At 34.5% G+C, this 15,438-nt stretch overlaps 1 protein-coding gene across 1 annotated transcript in view; it reads left to right on the top strand.

The window, feature by feature from the left end:
- Positions 1 to 15,438, top strand: part of ANGPT1 (angiopoietin 1) — a 147,746-nt gene that overhangs the window by 70,858 nt on the left and 61,450 nt on the right. The window contains exon 4 of the mRNA XM_079300957.1: positions 5,436 to 5,668. Within this exon, the coding sequence (XP_079157083.1) occupies positions 5,436 to 5,668 (233 nt within the window). The remainder of the gene's footprint in view (positions 1 to 5,435; positions 5,669 to 15,438) is intronic.

Genomic DNA, 15,438 nt, shown 5'->3' with positions numbered 1-15,438 from the left:
TCTTTAGACTAGAAATATGTCTATCCTTGGCCTTTCTCTTTACTGCCTGTCTCTGCTCAGAAGAAGGGCCAATTTTTTTTCTTTTTATTCCACTGAAATGGAAGATATTCCATGGTGTAAGTAGAGTCACATTTGCCTTAGAATCATGCGTCTATTGAGTGTTCTCATGCCATAAATAATTTGGTTTTGTGGGTTCCCACCCACTATAATGTAAATGGTGGTTTGTTCCATTGCCATTTTTTTTTCCCACAAGAGCTTTCTAAATGCTATTTTGATTTATTCTTGAAAAATTTTCCTTCTTAAGTGCCTTATGAACCCCTTTCTTTTTTTTTTTTTCCCCAGAGTGTACCAGCTGTATTTAATTTATAGCATGCCATTTGTTTCAATATGCAAGTGCAAAAAAACTTTCTATTTGCTAAAATGAAACAAATGAGGTAAAATATAATGGAATTCTGGATCTTCCATCAAGAAGTAGTGGAAGTGAAATTTAAATGTAAAATCTTGCTTGAATTTGCAGAAAATAATACTGGATTAACACTTTCAGTACAAGAATTGTTGTATGCTATAAAAAGCAAGGACTCAAGAATGGCTCTTGGATGTCTGACTGTGAAAGATGGGTTGTGGATATACTAACAAGATAAATCCCAATTTTACACTTCATTTATGTGATTTCAATGGAATTATCTTGTCACTGGCATAAAAAGCAGTCTTGCTGCTGCTAAGTGACTTGTTACTTTATTGGCCCTGAGAAATATGGGGACATATTTTCACATTTCCATAAACTGATCAGACAGTATCAGACTCACAAGGTAATATGAGTGGCCAGCACCTAAAAACACTCACATAAAAGGGAATATAAAGAAGCTGTGTCACTCTTTATTTGGTAAAATAATGTTCTTGCACTCAAAAGTAAGCATTGAAATCCTCTACCCACGTGTCTTCCCATGCATATATAATAAAAGAAACCTATATATGGTAAAATAACTTTTTTTCTAGTGACTTTTTTACTTGTCTTTAATTATTGAATAGCTCAACAAAGTATATGTTTTATCTGTATATTTAATAAATCATAATTTTTTGAAGATTATTTTAATGCAAAAGTGTCTACCTCCAAGGTCTAGTCTATATCCTGTTCTTACACGTCTAAACGGAAAATTCTGAAAACAAAGATTAAAAAAATCTCATAAACTTCTGTGGTCTGGAGTGGATTAGTGATTAAACTACCTTATAAGGCAGTTTGTCTAAACCAGACTTTCCCCTTGGACAGCAACCAGAGTGTTTCCTACATGTTCTACTTCATCACCTTTCAAAATGACAACAGCTTGCACTAGAAGTCATTCTTTGACATCTCTATGGGTATTCTACCCTCTCCAGCACTAGTAAGGTTTTTTTCTGAATCAGCTGGACCTAGCACAGGTGCACTGAGGCATTGCACCAAGTCATTCCATGGGCTTGTATCCTGACAAAGCCAATAAACCATTTGTACCAATGAAAGTGGGTCCCTATCCCCACCAAAACCACATTAGACATTGAGACACAGAAAACCTTTGGAAAAATTAACTTTGTCTGGGTTTGGGATCTGCATGTGTGTATGTGTGTTTGGTTTTAAATTAATATTTGCCTAGAAAATGACTCCAAAGTGTTTATTACCAATGGGTAATATTGGTATTTATTCATGTTAACTACACTTTTTTATTCACAAATTTATTCTGTTCCCCAAATGCCTGATTTATTTCCCCAAAATGAAGGCTCCAATTGAAAAAAACCCACACACATATATATATATGTGTGTTTATGTGTGCATATTTATAAATAAATAGATGAATATTTATATGATGCTTCTGGTGAATGGTGATTTATTTTTATTGTGTTGTAGTTCCCATTAATGTTTTATAAGTTTATATTAGTAATATTTTTGAAAATTTAGAAATTTCAAACATGTAGGAATTTTATAGGAAATTAATGCAGGAAACTTACTGCAAAAAAAGAGCTATAACATTTTACTGGGAAATGTAATAAAAGAATGTTTCAGTCAGTCTTTTGAGGATGTTGGACTGATTCATGAAGAGAGAGCTTTAATTCTGTTTTAATTAATATTTTGTGTCAGCAATAGCCATTAATGAAAATTATTAAAAATATTTCAATTTTGACCCTGTCTTCACAATGCATTTTTAAAAATTTGAGAAAATATCTTTACCAAGCATTCAGCAAAGTTATTTCTTAATATTTGTATTTGTCTGTTAGAAGTTGTCTGATGTTACAAAAAAGAGGCAACAGAGTGACCTTGCCACAGTTAAAGAAACCCTAAATATCTTTTTAATCACTTTCAATCTGTTGCAAGATTATTTTTAACTACTCAGCACTTTATCTTTTTATATAAGTGATCTATAGCAAATATTAGTATAACAGTACAAATGAATAATTCTGGCCATATATTGGAGTCAAAAGCCATAAGAGCAGTTTTTCTCACGCTGTTGAAGGATTTGTTCCTTTTGGAACAGATCAGTTCAGAAATCCCCAATCTGTGTGAAGACTTTGCTTTTGTCCATTTGGAGATTTGACCAAAGTTTTCTCATTGTTTCACAGTAAAACAAAAATGAATGTTTTGGACTTCTCCCAGGAATACAGGGAGTTGTCCTATCCTCAGGACTTACTTTTATCTGATACAGATTTATGGATATAGAAAGCTAATTGCATGAACATATATGCATTCCTGAAAATAGCACAGTTTAGCAGTTTATAATTACAAAACTTTTAATCTATGTAGAAAACTAAAGGAAGCAAGCACTATGACACTTCCATCTTTCCACCACATGTTGACACACCACTCAGAAATATTAGGATGTATTATTATTAAAGCCATAAAACATCTGCTTCCTCTCTGTCTCTGTAGATTCCAAACTGTGGAGCTCTAAACATTGTCAGCTTCTCTTTTCTTGCTAGACATGGCCAATGCTGCCACAAATAAGATTGTCAACCCCCTAGATTCACTTACTATGGCCTTAGGAAGGCCACAGTGGGAAACAAATAATGCAATGCATAAATTGTGGCTGTCAAAGGCTCTTTCTTTGATATGAAATCATTCAGATATGGAGATTATTTAGTTGTGGCCATACAGATAGGATACATGGAATTATGGAAATACATTGTACTGCAGTATATGGAAAAAGGAAACTTTTTTGTCTTTACTTACAATATAACTATAACGCTATATTCTATCTTCCCAAATTACATCTTCTCTTGCATTGAAAATACATAATATTTTGGGGGACTGTAAGATGTCAGACTGGGATTTGGCCCCATTAGCACCCATTCTATTACAGACTGTGACCAGGCCACCTTTTTCCTATCCCAAGTGCATTGATGTAACTAGTCTATCAGAAAAGATAAAATCTAGAGTCACAATCAGGATTTCAGTAATTTCTGTGAAAAATTATCAGTGAAGAGAATTATTCTGTAGATAGAACTGATAAATTTCAAAAGGAAGTGGATTTGTTTGGCAATAATTTGACTAGAACTAAATCTATCTGAAGATTTTTCAAATGCTGCTGCCAACCTAAACTACATCTGACTTTCTGCATAAGAAAGTTCAAAAGCTACCACATAAATATTCTCAAAAAAATCCATGTGAATTTAGACCATGATGTTTAATATTAGTGTTCAAGTGATGAAAAATCAGCCATAGGTCTGATAAGGTGCTAAAATAATTTATAGTCTTTGGCTTCAAAATCTATATATTTTTTCAGGGTGTAACCTTCTACCATCTTATTCCAGTCCACTAAAACTTGTTATTTTGTTTTTAATAATGACCTTTTAAAATGAGGTATATTCTCCTTTGTGTCTGGGACCCCACAAAAATGTATTTTCCATCACATCTTTACTTTTTTGCTCCCTTTACCAGATGCTTCTGGTTTTCACAGAACTAGACATATTGATATTACAAAGTGTGTTTTCTTCAGTATCTTTATACATTCCACATTTATAATATTTCAGAGAAAAAAATTGCTTCTTAAAAAAAAAAAATTGTTCTCACTCTAGTTTGCACTGCAAATTTTGGTGCCTGAATTTAATCCTTTCATTGTTATCATCTCTAACAGCTCATATTAATGCTCCATGATATAGAATAGAAGGAACTCCATATGGATTTTATTACATTCCTCTGTTAGGTTAAATGACCTAAAATTATGCAGGCATTTTGCCACTGATCTATTATCCAGAAGTAAAAACAAAGGTAGAGGGAGAGTGCAAATAAATAAAACCTAGGACTGACTTGAGCAGGAAGCAGTTTTTTGGCAAGTTTTTAACCATCTCTTGGTTTGTGGGCATGAGAAACACAACTTTTGGTGTATACAACAGAAACCCCAAAGAGAAAGTAGCAGCAAGAATGAATTAATTTCTTTATCTAATACTAATACATTCTTTCTGCTAAATTCCCACCACAGCATCAAAGCACTGTCCTGGAAAAGCTTCTTGTTCACAGCTGACAAATATTAGCTGCCCTTTAAGTCTACACCACCACTATTTTTCTAGATGTAACCTAATATGACTTTCATCTTGGTAAATGGAACACTTCCAGCACAGGACAGAAAGAGTACTAGAAAAAGAATATTAATCCAGAGAAAGTTTCTATACGTGTGCAAAATTCTTTATAAAAATTGATGTAAGCAGGTCACATAGCACGGTGCCCAACAGTTTTCTGCCTGTGGAGCCTTTTGTGGAACAGCATGGCTGGGGAGTGTTAGTGGGACATGAATGTTGGCTCAAGGAAAACAAGGGAGACCTGCATTAAAATGCAAGTTGCTGATTTACCTTTTGGGAAAACAGTATTAATCTTAATGTGAAAGCAGGTACTGCTCATCTGATGTGAGATTTTTACCCCAGCTTCACAGAGCACATCAAAAAGTACATTTATTGTACTATTTGTATATTTTATTTGTACTTTTACTTGATGTTTCTCCATAACTTATAATGCTTGCCTTTCACCCAGTGACAAGGCCCTTCACAAGCTCTTCTGCAGTTTGTCCTGGGTTTTGTCTCATCATATTGACCCATTACCAACCATGTCATCTTCAATGCCCTGCTCTCCTCCCTCCTCTGCTTCCCTCAGGCTTTTCTGCCTGAGCTTTTACACTCAAATGTTTTACTGCTCCTATTCTTGTCCATGGGGATGTTTGTAGATCACAGTGATGTCTACATAGACAGTCTCATGCCCTTTAAGCATTACAACATGCAAACATCACAAAATGCAGTCCTAGAGATCAGTTATGGTTGACTACTTGACAGAGACACTCAGTGGGCTGAATTAATAGATGTGACATATTTTAGAATTATTGATTTAGGTAGTGAATTATGCACTGAAAAAAATGTTCTGGTTTCTCTATTATAAACTGTGTTGCCATTAAATAATATCTACTAATTGTTTTATCTCATTTTAGTTTACTTGAGCACAGAGTTCTAGAAATGGAAGAAAGGCACAAAGAGGAGCTGGCCACTTTGAAAGAGGAAAAAGAAAATCTACAAAACTTAGTTACACGACAAAGCTATGTAATCCAGGAACTAGAGAAGCAGCTAAACAAGGCAACAAGCAACAACAGTGTCCTGCAGAAACAGCAGCTTGAATTGATGGATACAGTTCACACCCTGATCACCCTCTGCTCCAAGGAAGGAGGTAAGAAATTGGAATCATAAAACATTAGAAGTACTAGGAAATTTATTGTGAATTAAGGCCTGAATTTTTGGAAAAGCAAAACTTAATAGTCTTATTCTAAGAAAGAAAAATTATAATTGAGGAGAAAAGAACTGATGAGAACCCACAAATCAAGTAAAGTTCAGACAGTGCTGAGGCTGACCCTTGTACCAACACCATATTTGATTCTTTTAATTTAATATCATTGAGGTTTTATATTTTGACCATACCAGATATAGGCCCAAATTACATTGACTTTGCACTAGAAATACTGATTTGTTCCTCTGAGTGTCTGTCTCCTTCTGCTGGAAGTAAGACAACCAGCCATGGACCTTAACTTTACAGATGTGTGTACCTCATCTACTCTTGACTTCCTTTTCAGTCAATGGAGAGAACAGGATACTAACCAAAGGAAAGTAGTTCAGAGTTTCAAATGTAAATGTTTATGGGTTAGAATAATGATTTTGGATATATACCCTTATGGTGCTATAGTTAGACATACAAAAGATTAATCTCTTCTCTTGAATTAGATTTTATTTGTAATAGGGGATCATTTTCTTCTTTTCTTTTGCTGTGTTTTGTTTGTTTCTGGATGCTCCAAGTAAAAAAGGTAGAAGTAATATGCTTTGAAAGAAGTGCTCAGCAAAGACTCCATAGGGCAATTTTCTTCAAGTATGTTTCTTACTAAACAGTTTTTTTACTGAAACAGAGACTGAAATTCAGATAAAATTTCAATTTTCAAATGCCAAAGACACTGCAGAAAGTCTTAAGAAAGAAATTCATTTCACCAGAACTGGTCGAAGGAAATGGGAAGAGACCACTGTGAAAAATCTAAATGGTACACTTGGAAGAAGATATTAATAACCATGAAAAACAAGGCAAAATCTTACAGAAATGAAAACACAAAAATCCTTCTGAGAAAGGTACAGGATAAACACAGAGAGAAATTGTCAATATGTGAGTTGTGATAGTCCTTTAGTGATTGTGGAATCATAGATCAAAGAGTTCTGTGAGAGGTACCAGAAGTCTGAAGAGCCCAGCATAATAGATTATTGTCATTCTAGAGCTCTAAGTGCCATAAACTAAAAGGCAAAATACCAAAATGAAGCCACACAACTTCCCCATCCCCCCAACTGAAAATTTGTCACCTGCATCATTATTCAGTGCTTTCTCTAAGAGGCAGAAGCCATCCCAAATCAGTCAAACTGTTCAGCTCAAGGCAATGTGGGTTTTCTCTCTGCTATATATTCCCATGCAACTTGTGTGGCTTAAATATAACTGGTCCAGTCATGAGGATTGCATCTCTAACTTTGGAAGTGTTGCATGCTTGGGCCAGTGTTGATAGACTACTTTTTTTTTTTTTTAAAAAATCTTTTCCTGTTCTCATGTTCATTCTAAATGTTCCCTTCTGCTCATTCTGTTATATAGTTCCCTAGCATTCTGAATTAAATAACATGTTTCATAGTAGGCTGTTCTCATATCAATAGAGAAACATTGTGATGCAATGCAAATCCTTTATTATGTTTTATGGACTTTTGGCAAAGAAACCTGGCAAGGCTGAGTCCAGAGTGTTTGAATAAAGCTCAGGAGTATTTTAAAATCAATATCAAAATGAAAGATATATTATTCTCATACAGAGATATATAGCAAGTTCTTTTAAGCTTGAAAAGATTTTCTAATAGTCTTGAATATGATTCAAAGAAAGAAAAAAAAGCAACAAACAAACCAACATTTTCCCTAAACTAAGTTTCCTCAGCTGCTTCTTATAAAAACTTTGAATGAGGAATACAGAAGTGAGTGTTTCAAATGGGACTCCTGGGTACAAATTCAGGTGCCTGAAAACCTGAGTTTTCAATGGTCTTTTTAACTTCTGAGGAACTGTGGAAGTAAATGATGCTTAGCACAGTTAAATGCCTAAATATAACTTCAATAGTTTACCTAAGTCCATGATTTTGGACTCTATTACCTTTTGTGTATTATCATGTTCAGAATTTTCCTTGGATACATTTGTTCTTTGTGGAGAATAACTTAACAAGAAATGTTAAAGGAAATGTTTCTGTCTTATTGTCTAATTAAGTCTAACTGACCAATATTTTTGGTAGGTACATTCACAGCTAAAGAAGTAGCTAGATTGTTTAAGTTGAAAAAATATTTTCCTGGAGCATAAGACCACTCTAATGAAAACTAAGTACTAAAGGTTGTGCCAAAAATTAATGTCAACTTCAATCTGTGCAAATATATGTTGAAGGTGGACATGTATGCATGTTGGGAAGTACCACTGGAGATACTCTAAATTCACACCAAAATATGGAGTTTGGGTAGTCTTTCACAAATCTTGATGTGTGCATTAATGATCAGAACAAAAAATGCTCTATGAGAACTGGTGTTTCTTGGGAAATGGAGAACAAAAAAAGTGATACATAAATCAGTGGCACCTCTTCTGTCTTATACTTCAGTAAATCTTAGTCATCTAATTTCATAAGGGATATAGCAGAAATGGAAACGGTCCAGAAAACAATAGGGCAATGGAAAAAATTCAAGTCCTGGAACGATTTTCATATGAGGAGAGAGTGCTGTAACATACAGAACTATTAGGTAGGAAAGAAGATACATGGAATGCTGTTATGGAAATGCACAAAGTAATTTATGATAGGGAGAAAAGGAATAGCCAGTAACACTGAGAAGTGTTTTCCAACGATAAAAGAGAGGACTTGAGTAATTTAGGTAAATGTTACTAGATATCATTGAGATTGATAAATATTTTTTAATTATTAGAAAGCTGTAGAAATAGAAAAGGATGGGTCCTCCTAAGAACTTTGAGTCTCTAACAGGAGCACCCATCTTTGACAGAAAGCACAACCTGAGGCATCAAGTCCAGAAAGCCAGATTGTCAAAGATGAGTAACATAAGCATGAACAACAGAGTTGAGAGGAATTGCAAAGTATGTCTAAATCCTGTGGTATTTTAAGAAAGACTTTAAGTACCTTTGTCAGATTTTCCTTACTAAAAATTTAAGTCAGTATAGATTATCTTATATTTACACCATGGTATTTTAAAAATTGTCTGGCTGTCCATCCATCCATCCATCCATCCATCCATCCATCCATCCATCCATCCATCCATCCATCCATCCATCCATCCATCCATCCATCCTTGTGTAAATTCTCTCCCAGGATAAGTCACAGAAAGGAAAATTATTTTCTTTCACTTGCAAATCATAGTATTGAAGAGTTTCCCATTTGTGAAAGTGAAAAATATAATGTAGCTAAACCAATTAATTTGAAACCAATCTGGTGATAATCAATGTGTTTTTTGATCACAGAACATAAGATGCATTTATTCCAGTAATGACATAATTATAACAGAAAATCTATTTTTAAATTAATTTAAGTAAATTGGGACACTATCTGAAGCTTTCCTACTAGGAGCCTATCAATAATGTAGCTGGGTAGTGCAGAGATACAGGTCTGAACAGAAACTGGTTTTGTTCAGTTAAACAGACTAAGGAGCTAATAAAGTCCCTAGAACTGGTTGAAAACCCTAAGAAATCTGCTTTACTGCTTCCACTGTGCCTAGGCATATGTTAGGAGAATTTCTGAAGAATATAAAGGCAAAAGAGAAAGAGAAAAAATAATCCAAACCAACGAGACCAAACCAACCAAACAAAACAAAAACCTCAAAAAAAAGCCAATTGAAAAACTAAAAGCAACACAAATTTAAAAAAATAAATTAAAAAAAAATATAAGTCAACCTAAATATAAAATCCAGTTTCCATTTCCAGTGTCAGTTTTGGTACAGACCAGTTTTGGGATGAGGGCCACCTGCAAAACTTGGAATTGTTTGTGAGTTCAGTTTCCAAAATACCACCCACCTCTCTCCCAGTGTGAGCAATTCTAAAGTTTCAGTTGCATGTAATCCTTCAAATACACATTCTAATAGGTCAAAAACCTACAGAGAGTCAAATAAATGCAGAGTACCATGGAGACTCACACTTCTCTATTTATGTGTCTGTGACTAAACACACTTGTCACATTGTCTCAGTATATTTCTATATTTTAGGCAGGGCCAAAAACATCTGCCAGTAAATTACTGCAGAAGAATTTCAAAAATAGATGCACCTTCAGACACAAGCCTTCCAAAGAAAATGGTTGTTCATTATGGTGAATATAAAAATAACTATTTAAAAATGAAGTGATCTCCAAATTAAAATGTAGATAAATGCAAACTTTTACCTTACCCCAATGAAAAAAAATACAAAAACAAACAACAAAACAAAAAAGGAAAAAAAACCAAACAAACAAAAACAAAAACAAAAAAATGCAACAACTTTCTAAGTACTTCCCACATCAGAAAAATTATTTATGGAGAAGATATGTAGTTCTGAAGTAGATAGTCATATGAATATTACTCCAGAAAATTCCTCAATCCCAAAACAAGCCTTATGCTATAAATTATGTTAAGAAATAGATAATACAATCAAAGATGCGCATGCAAATTCAAAGCAATTAGTTCAGAAAGTATACTGATCCACTGGGAAATTATGTTTCAAGCCAAAAGTCAGACAAGGTGCCCAGTCAAAAATAGAAGACACAGTATAAGAAAATGTATTAAATTTCTATTGTGCTAAAATTAATTTGCATAACTTGTGAAAACTGCCTAGGTAGTCCTACCCACAGGATAAAGGAAGGTAAAATTCAGTGGGAAGGAATATTTAACCATAAATTCATTTTTGTTTTCCAATTAGATTTTTCTTTGGCTGTCTTCCAGACTGCATAATAATGTACCTTGCTAAAACATTTGACCTAAACTTACTTACCTCAGAAAACTGATGGAACAGAAGAGAAAGTTTTGTCATGAATGTCTGGTTTTGTGACCTCTTAATAAAAGAGAAATGAAGATTTATCTTTCTTTTGAATGCTGACAAGATGCTAAGCCTAATTATCAAAATAATACATGTGTATGCTAAGAATTTACATCCTCAGAAGTGGCTATTGACTTTATAAAGTAAACAACATGGTTAGTGGGTCTGCATTTCAGAAAAGGTACAAGTATCCTAGTTTATGGGTAGGAAAAGTAAATACATCCAAAAGTTTATTTGAAAGGAATTCATGTTTTTTTAAAGGCATAGCAATTTATTTATTTATTTTAAAAAACTGAATAGTAATCTATTCTACTTCTTAGTCCAAAGTTGATGTGATGTAAAAATTTATTCTGAAATGAAAAGAGTGAGAATAGACTGAGAACTTCAAAGAAATGACCTGAAGGTTACAGACTCAGGGAAAACTCCATTGACAGAAGCAGAATTGTCTCAGCAGTGATGCTGGCCTTCTTCATTAGACAGACTTCAAAGACACCTTTTATAATATGGGCTAGTATTTACAAAAAAAAAAAAAACCAAAAAACCAATAATCCAAACTTTTAAAAAACCCACAAAATCCAAAAGAACAACCAAAACCACGAAAAGTCAAAACCAAACCAAATCTAAAATCCTAGTGGGAACACAGCGCAGAAAAAGAGAAGAGTAGCTTTAAATATTAGTGTTCTGACAATTTTCTATATTATATATATTATATTGATTTATTCATACATTAGAATGCAATAATGAGGATATTTATATCCACTAGATGTTAACAGTGTAGGAGAGCAAGGTTTTATGATACAGGTCTTAAACATTTTTCTCCTGTTCATGGAAAGAATAATATCAGTACTCATCTGAGACATATTTTGAGGTGATATATTTTGAACTTTTCTGATACCATTTGCCTATAAATATTTCATTCCTTAAGCCCATGCCTCTTCTTGGTACCTCATCTTTGACATTATTAAGGTTTTTTTAAACATGATGAGACATAACTGGTGAGGCAGAACTTAGACTGTGTCACATCAATCACTTCATTATTTTTCTTTCAAAACATAGAAGAATCTTTTGTGCTGAGTGCACAGAAGATTTTGACCAGCTTTGGCTGAAAGCTGTAGGTTTGAGGTGGATCAGAATTGTACTTGAAACATCATTTAAGAAATGAGCTCATGAATGAAATAACAGACACTTTTTTCTTATACTAGAAATTGAATTTTAATTATCAATGTGTTCTAATATATTGCAGATTTGAAAAAGTTAGAATGCCTGCAACAAAGCTTTAAACAAAATCCAGTTTAATGCACTGGCCTTCCACACTTTTTAATTTCCCCAAAGATGTCAAAGCAGATAACTTAGGCTAAGGTTGACATTATGTGTTCAAGATTATGGAAAGCATCCATTTTCCCAGTTTCTCTCTATTTTCTTCATATTTAGAGATTTTTATGAGTATGTGGTTTTCATTTTTATTAAGATATCTTAAAGCATAACAGAAATGCTTTTAGTTTAAAAAGAGATCAGAAGATCACTATCAGAAAATGTTCACCAGCAATTCACAAAGCACACTATTCAAAGGATACATTCCATTATGTGATCTGCTCTTATTTATATCCTGAAAGCTGTAAGAAAGCTGAATCTTTCTTTTGCACTCAGTGTCAGGGAAGAGGGGTCCCCTTGCTCTCAGTGTGGCTGGATCCCATTGAGCAAATTAACTGGGAAGTGCTGCAGGGCTGCAGACAGAGGCTGGTCTGACTGTGCAGTCCTCTGGATGGTCACACACACACATCAGCACCAGCTTTGTGTTTCTTGTTTTTTCTGTTTTTCTGTTCAGGTGCTACACAATTTCTGTTTTCTTTGTTGATATGCAGTTTTCAGAGATTCTTAGAAAGTTCTATTCAGAGTTTTTGGGGTCACTCTTATCTAACACACCTAACATTTTTTAGTTTGGGTCTGGACTTCTTTTAGATCAGCAAAGTCACTTCTGTCCAAGTGAGTTGTTTCATGATGAGGTGATTTACAACTACAAGTACCCTTTTTCTCCATATTATCTGTTAAAAGGTAATAACGTTAATGCTGATATTTATATGGTCACTACATGTGTTGTTTTTTTCTAAAACTAAAAATATATCAATCCCAAATCATCGTATTTTAAAAATAAAAATGTTTTCATACCCTGCTTAGGCAAAAATACCTTAATTTCAAAGTTATGCCTTATTCTGAAAGTACAACAAACCATATTAGGTAGTAGCAACTTAGGCTGCACTTTAATAGAGATTCAGTTCTGAAATAAGTATATTTGAATGTGCAGCTTTTGAAATTTGTCAGTGGAAAAATATTTAAATTCTTCAAAACTAAATTTTTGATTCTGATATTTTATCCCTGATTCTGATATTTTATCCCTACTAACTTGATGATCATAGCAGAAGGTCAATATTTATTTGTACTGAAAACTTAATACTGGAAGGGTATATAAATTCTTGATTGCTGATATTAAAATCAATTACTCACCCTCATTCCTCCAGTATAGGTCCATGCCAAATCCCTCTTCACTCAGTTTTGTGAAACTGGCATTATTCACTCACACCAAAGATATTACAGAGAATATCAGCATGTATAAACCAAGCACTGTTGGTGTCAAGCCAAATGGCTTGTTAATAAAAAATTTCTTTGTATGCATACCATTGTTCAGATGGAAACATCAAATGCACATTAGGGTGTCTGTGTGGAAAAATATAAATCAATTAAAGAAATATGGGCACTAGAAATATTAAACAATGCCAGCAACTTAATCTCCTTGTACAGTTAGTGAAAGACTTCTTTAGTTCTCCTCTCAGTGAATAGCTAGTTACTCACAAAATTGCTGTCTCAAGCAGAAACTCTTAAGGAATTATATTGCAGCTGGATAATTAAGTGTCTTTATCTCTTTGTAAATGGGCCATAAGGCATTCTATTGCAGCTCACTAATGAGGACCATTTTATGCTATTCTTAAGTGATTTCTTTCAAATGCATAGTGATTTGAAGTATTATTGTTCTTCCCAGTCACTAAGGCTGGATTTATTGGGAAACAAACTTGATAACTGTAGATAATTTATTAGGTATTAAATAATTAGGCCCTGGAGAGGGTGAAAGCTCTCTATGTTAATTTCATTTTCCAAGACCAAGTTAATTCCTGCAGCCCTACAGGAGGGAAATTCTGCTTTAAATGATTTATAAGTAGTTGGATAGCTTGAGTGCTCTTGCTATGCAATTGTTTGCCTTTCTTAGTTCAGACTCTTAGGCTGTGTGGGAGGGCAAAGTAATGTTCTGTTAGCTGCTAAAATATTTCTGTAAATGTTAACCTGAGACGTCTAATTGACTAAACCTTTCCTCTTTCCTCCCCATGTTAAAAGTATTGATCTCAAATTCTTGTATGTAATGAACCTTAGTGCTCCTAACAAATCTGGTGCTTGGACTAATGCCTAGGCTGGTAGAATCTTGCAGCCCTGTTAATTGCATTTCAGCATGGCCTGGTAGTTACTGTGGACTGTATTAAGCGAGGCTCACACACCTCTTTGGGCCTCCCACATGCAGCCAGGGCAGTGCATGTAGCCATTAAGGGCTAGAGGGTGACAGCAGAGGGACTATTTTTGCTTTTGTCATTTTTCCTTGAAAACAAAACCCTTCCACTTCTCCATCCAGTCCAGGGACTGTAGGGTCACAGGGTGAATTAAGATCATAGAGCTGCTCCAGCAGAACAAACTAGTATAACCAACAAAGAAACAACACAAACAGCCAAGCAAACAAACAAAATCCCTAACCTTGCCTCCCCCTTTTACCCCTACAACAAATCCAAACAGTTTTTGCAAGATCTGCTATTAGCTGATTCATTCTGTGGCTATGGAACCAGTCCACAGCTAACAGATATAGCCAGAGCAGCCCTGCTCCTGCAAGTGACATTCTGTGACTGCACCACATTTGGGGTTAGCACTAAGTGCTCCCTTAGACATTCAAAATGTGCATGTCTATTAGACACAAGCTTATGCTGTCACAGAGTCTGAACATTTTAATGAAGGCCAGAATTTTCTCTTGTCATCATTCAGCAAATGGATGTGCCTGAGGAAGGAATTCTATAGTTTTATTTTCTCTCACCTTTTAAAACAACCATATGAATTCAGGGAAAGCTCCCAGAGTGATCTTGAATGAAAGATGCAGGAGGTGTTACTTGTCAGTTAATGGCCCAAATTAAAATATTATTTTTAAAATTGTTATGAAGGAATAGACAGGAAATCAGAAAAGAAAAATCTACCACATAACCCACGGTGTGTTCAAATACTGTATAAAGTGTTGGAACCCATATTGAACAAAAATAAAAAGATAAATATACAAAGACAAAAGACTGAGTACATAAATACCATTAATTAAATCTATGACAGATACTTCAGGAGGTGCAAAAGATAATAGAAAGAGATTGCAGTAGAAATTGTAAGTGGCTTGTAGAAAATGGGTGCAGACTTACTGATACTTTCAGCTAAGAATGCAGTGTCACCAGCTGGAACACTCTTGTAAAAAGCTGATGATGGGAAATTGTCCTTCACATGGTGTGGTTATGGAGTTCCTTGGTATGAGGCACTGAATGATGAAAATTAACATGCTTCAGAAACGCTAAATGGAGAAATTAATGGAAGAGAATTCTCTCAAAACTTATTAAAGATGAAGACATTGCAACTGGAGGAGGAAGAACTTACACTGTAAATTCCTGGATATCCTTTCTTGCACTTATGCTGTTCTCCAGTCATCTTCTTGGAACGTGTGCTCATATTAAAGACTTTTTTCAGGCCAGGTGTTAGCCAAGCTCTTGCAAAATCTTAGGGCCCTCCTGAGGAGAAAAGTCCTAAAGGAAATGAAAATAAGAAGAAA

Source organism: Erithacus rubecula (assembly GCF_903797595.1).
Source record: "Erithacus rubecula genome assembly, chromosome: 3".
Classification (NCBI taxonomy): Eukaryota; Metazoa; Chordata; class Aves; order Passeriformes; family Muscicapidae; genus Erithacus; species Erithacus rubecula.
Note: the sequence above shows the minus strand (reverse complement) of the source record. Positions and strands in the feature narration are given on the sequence as shown.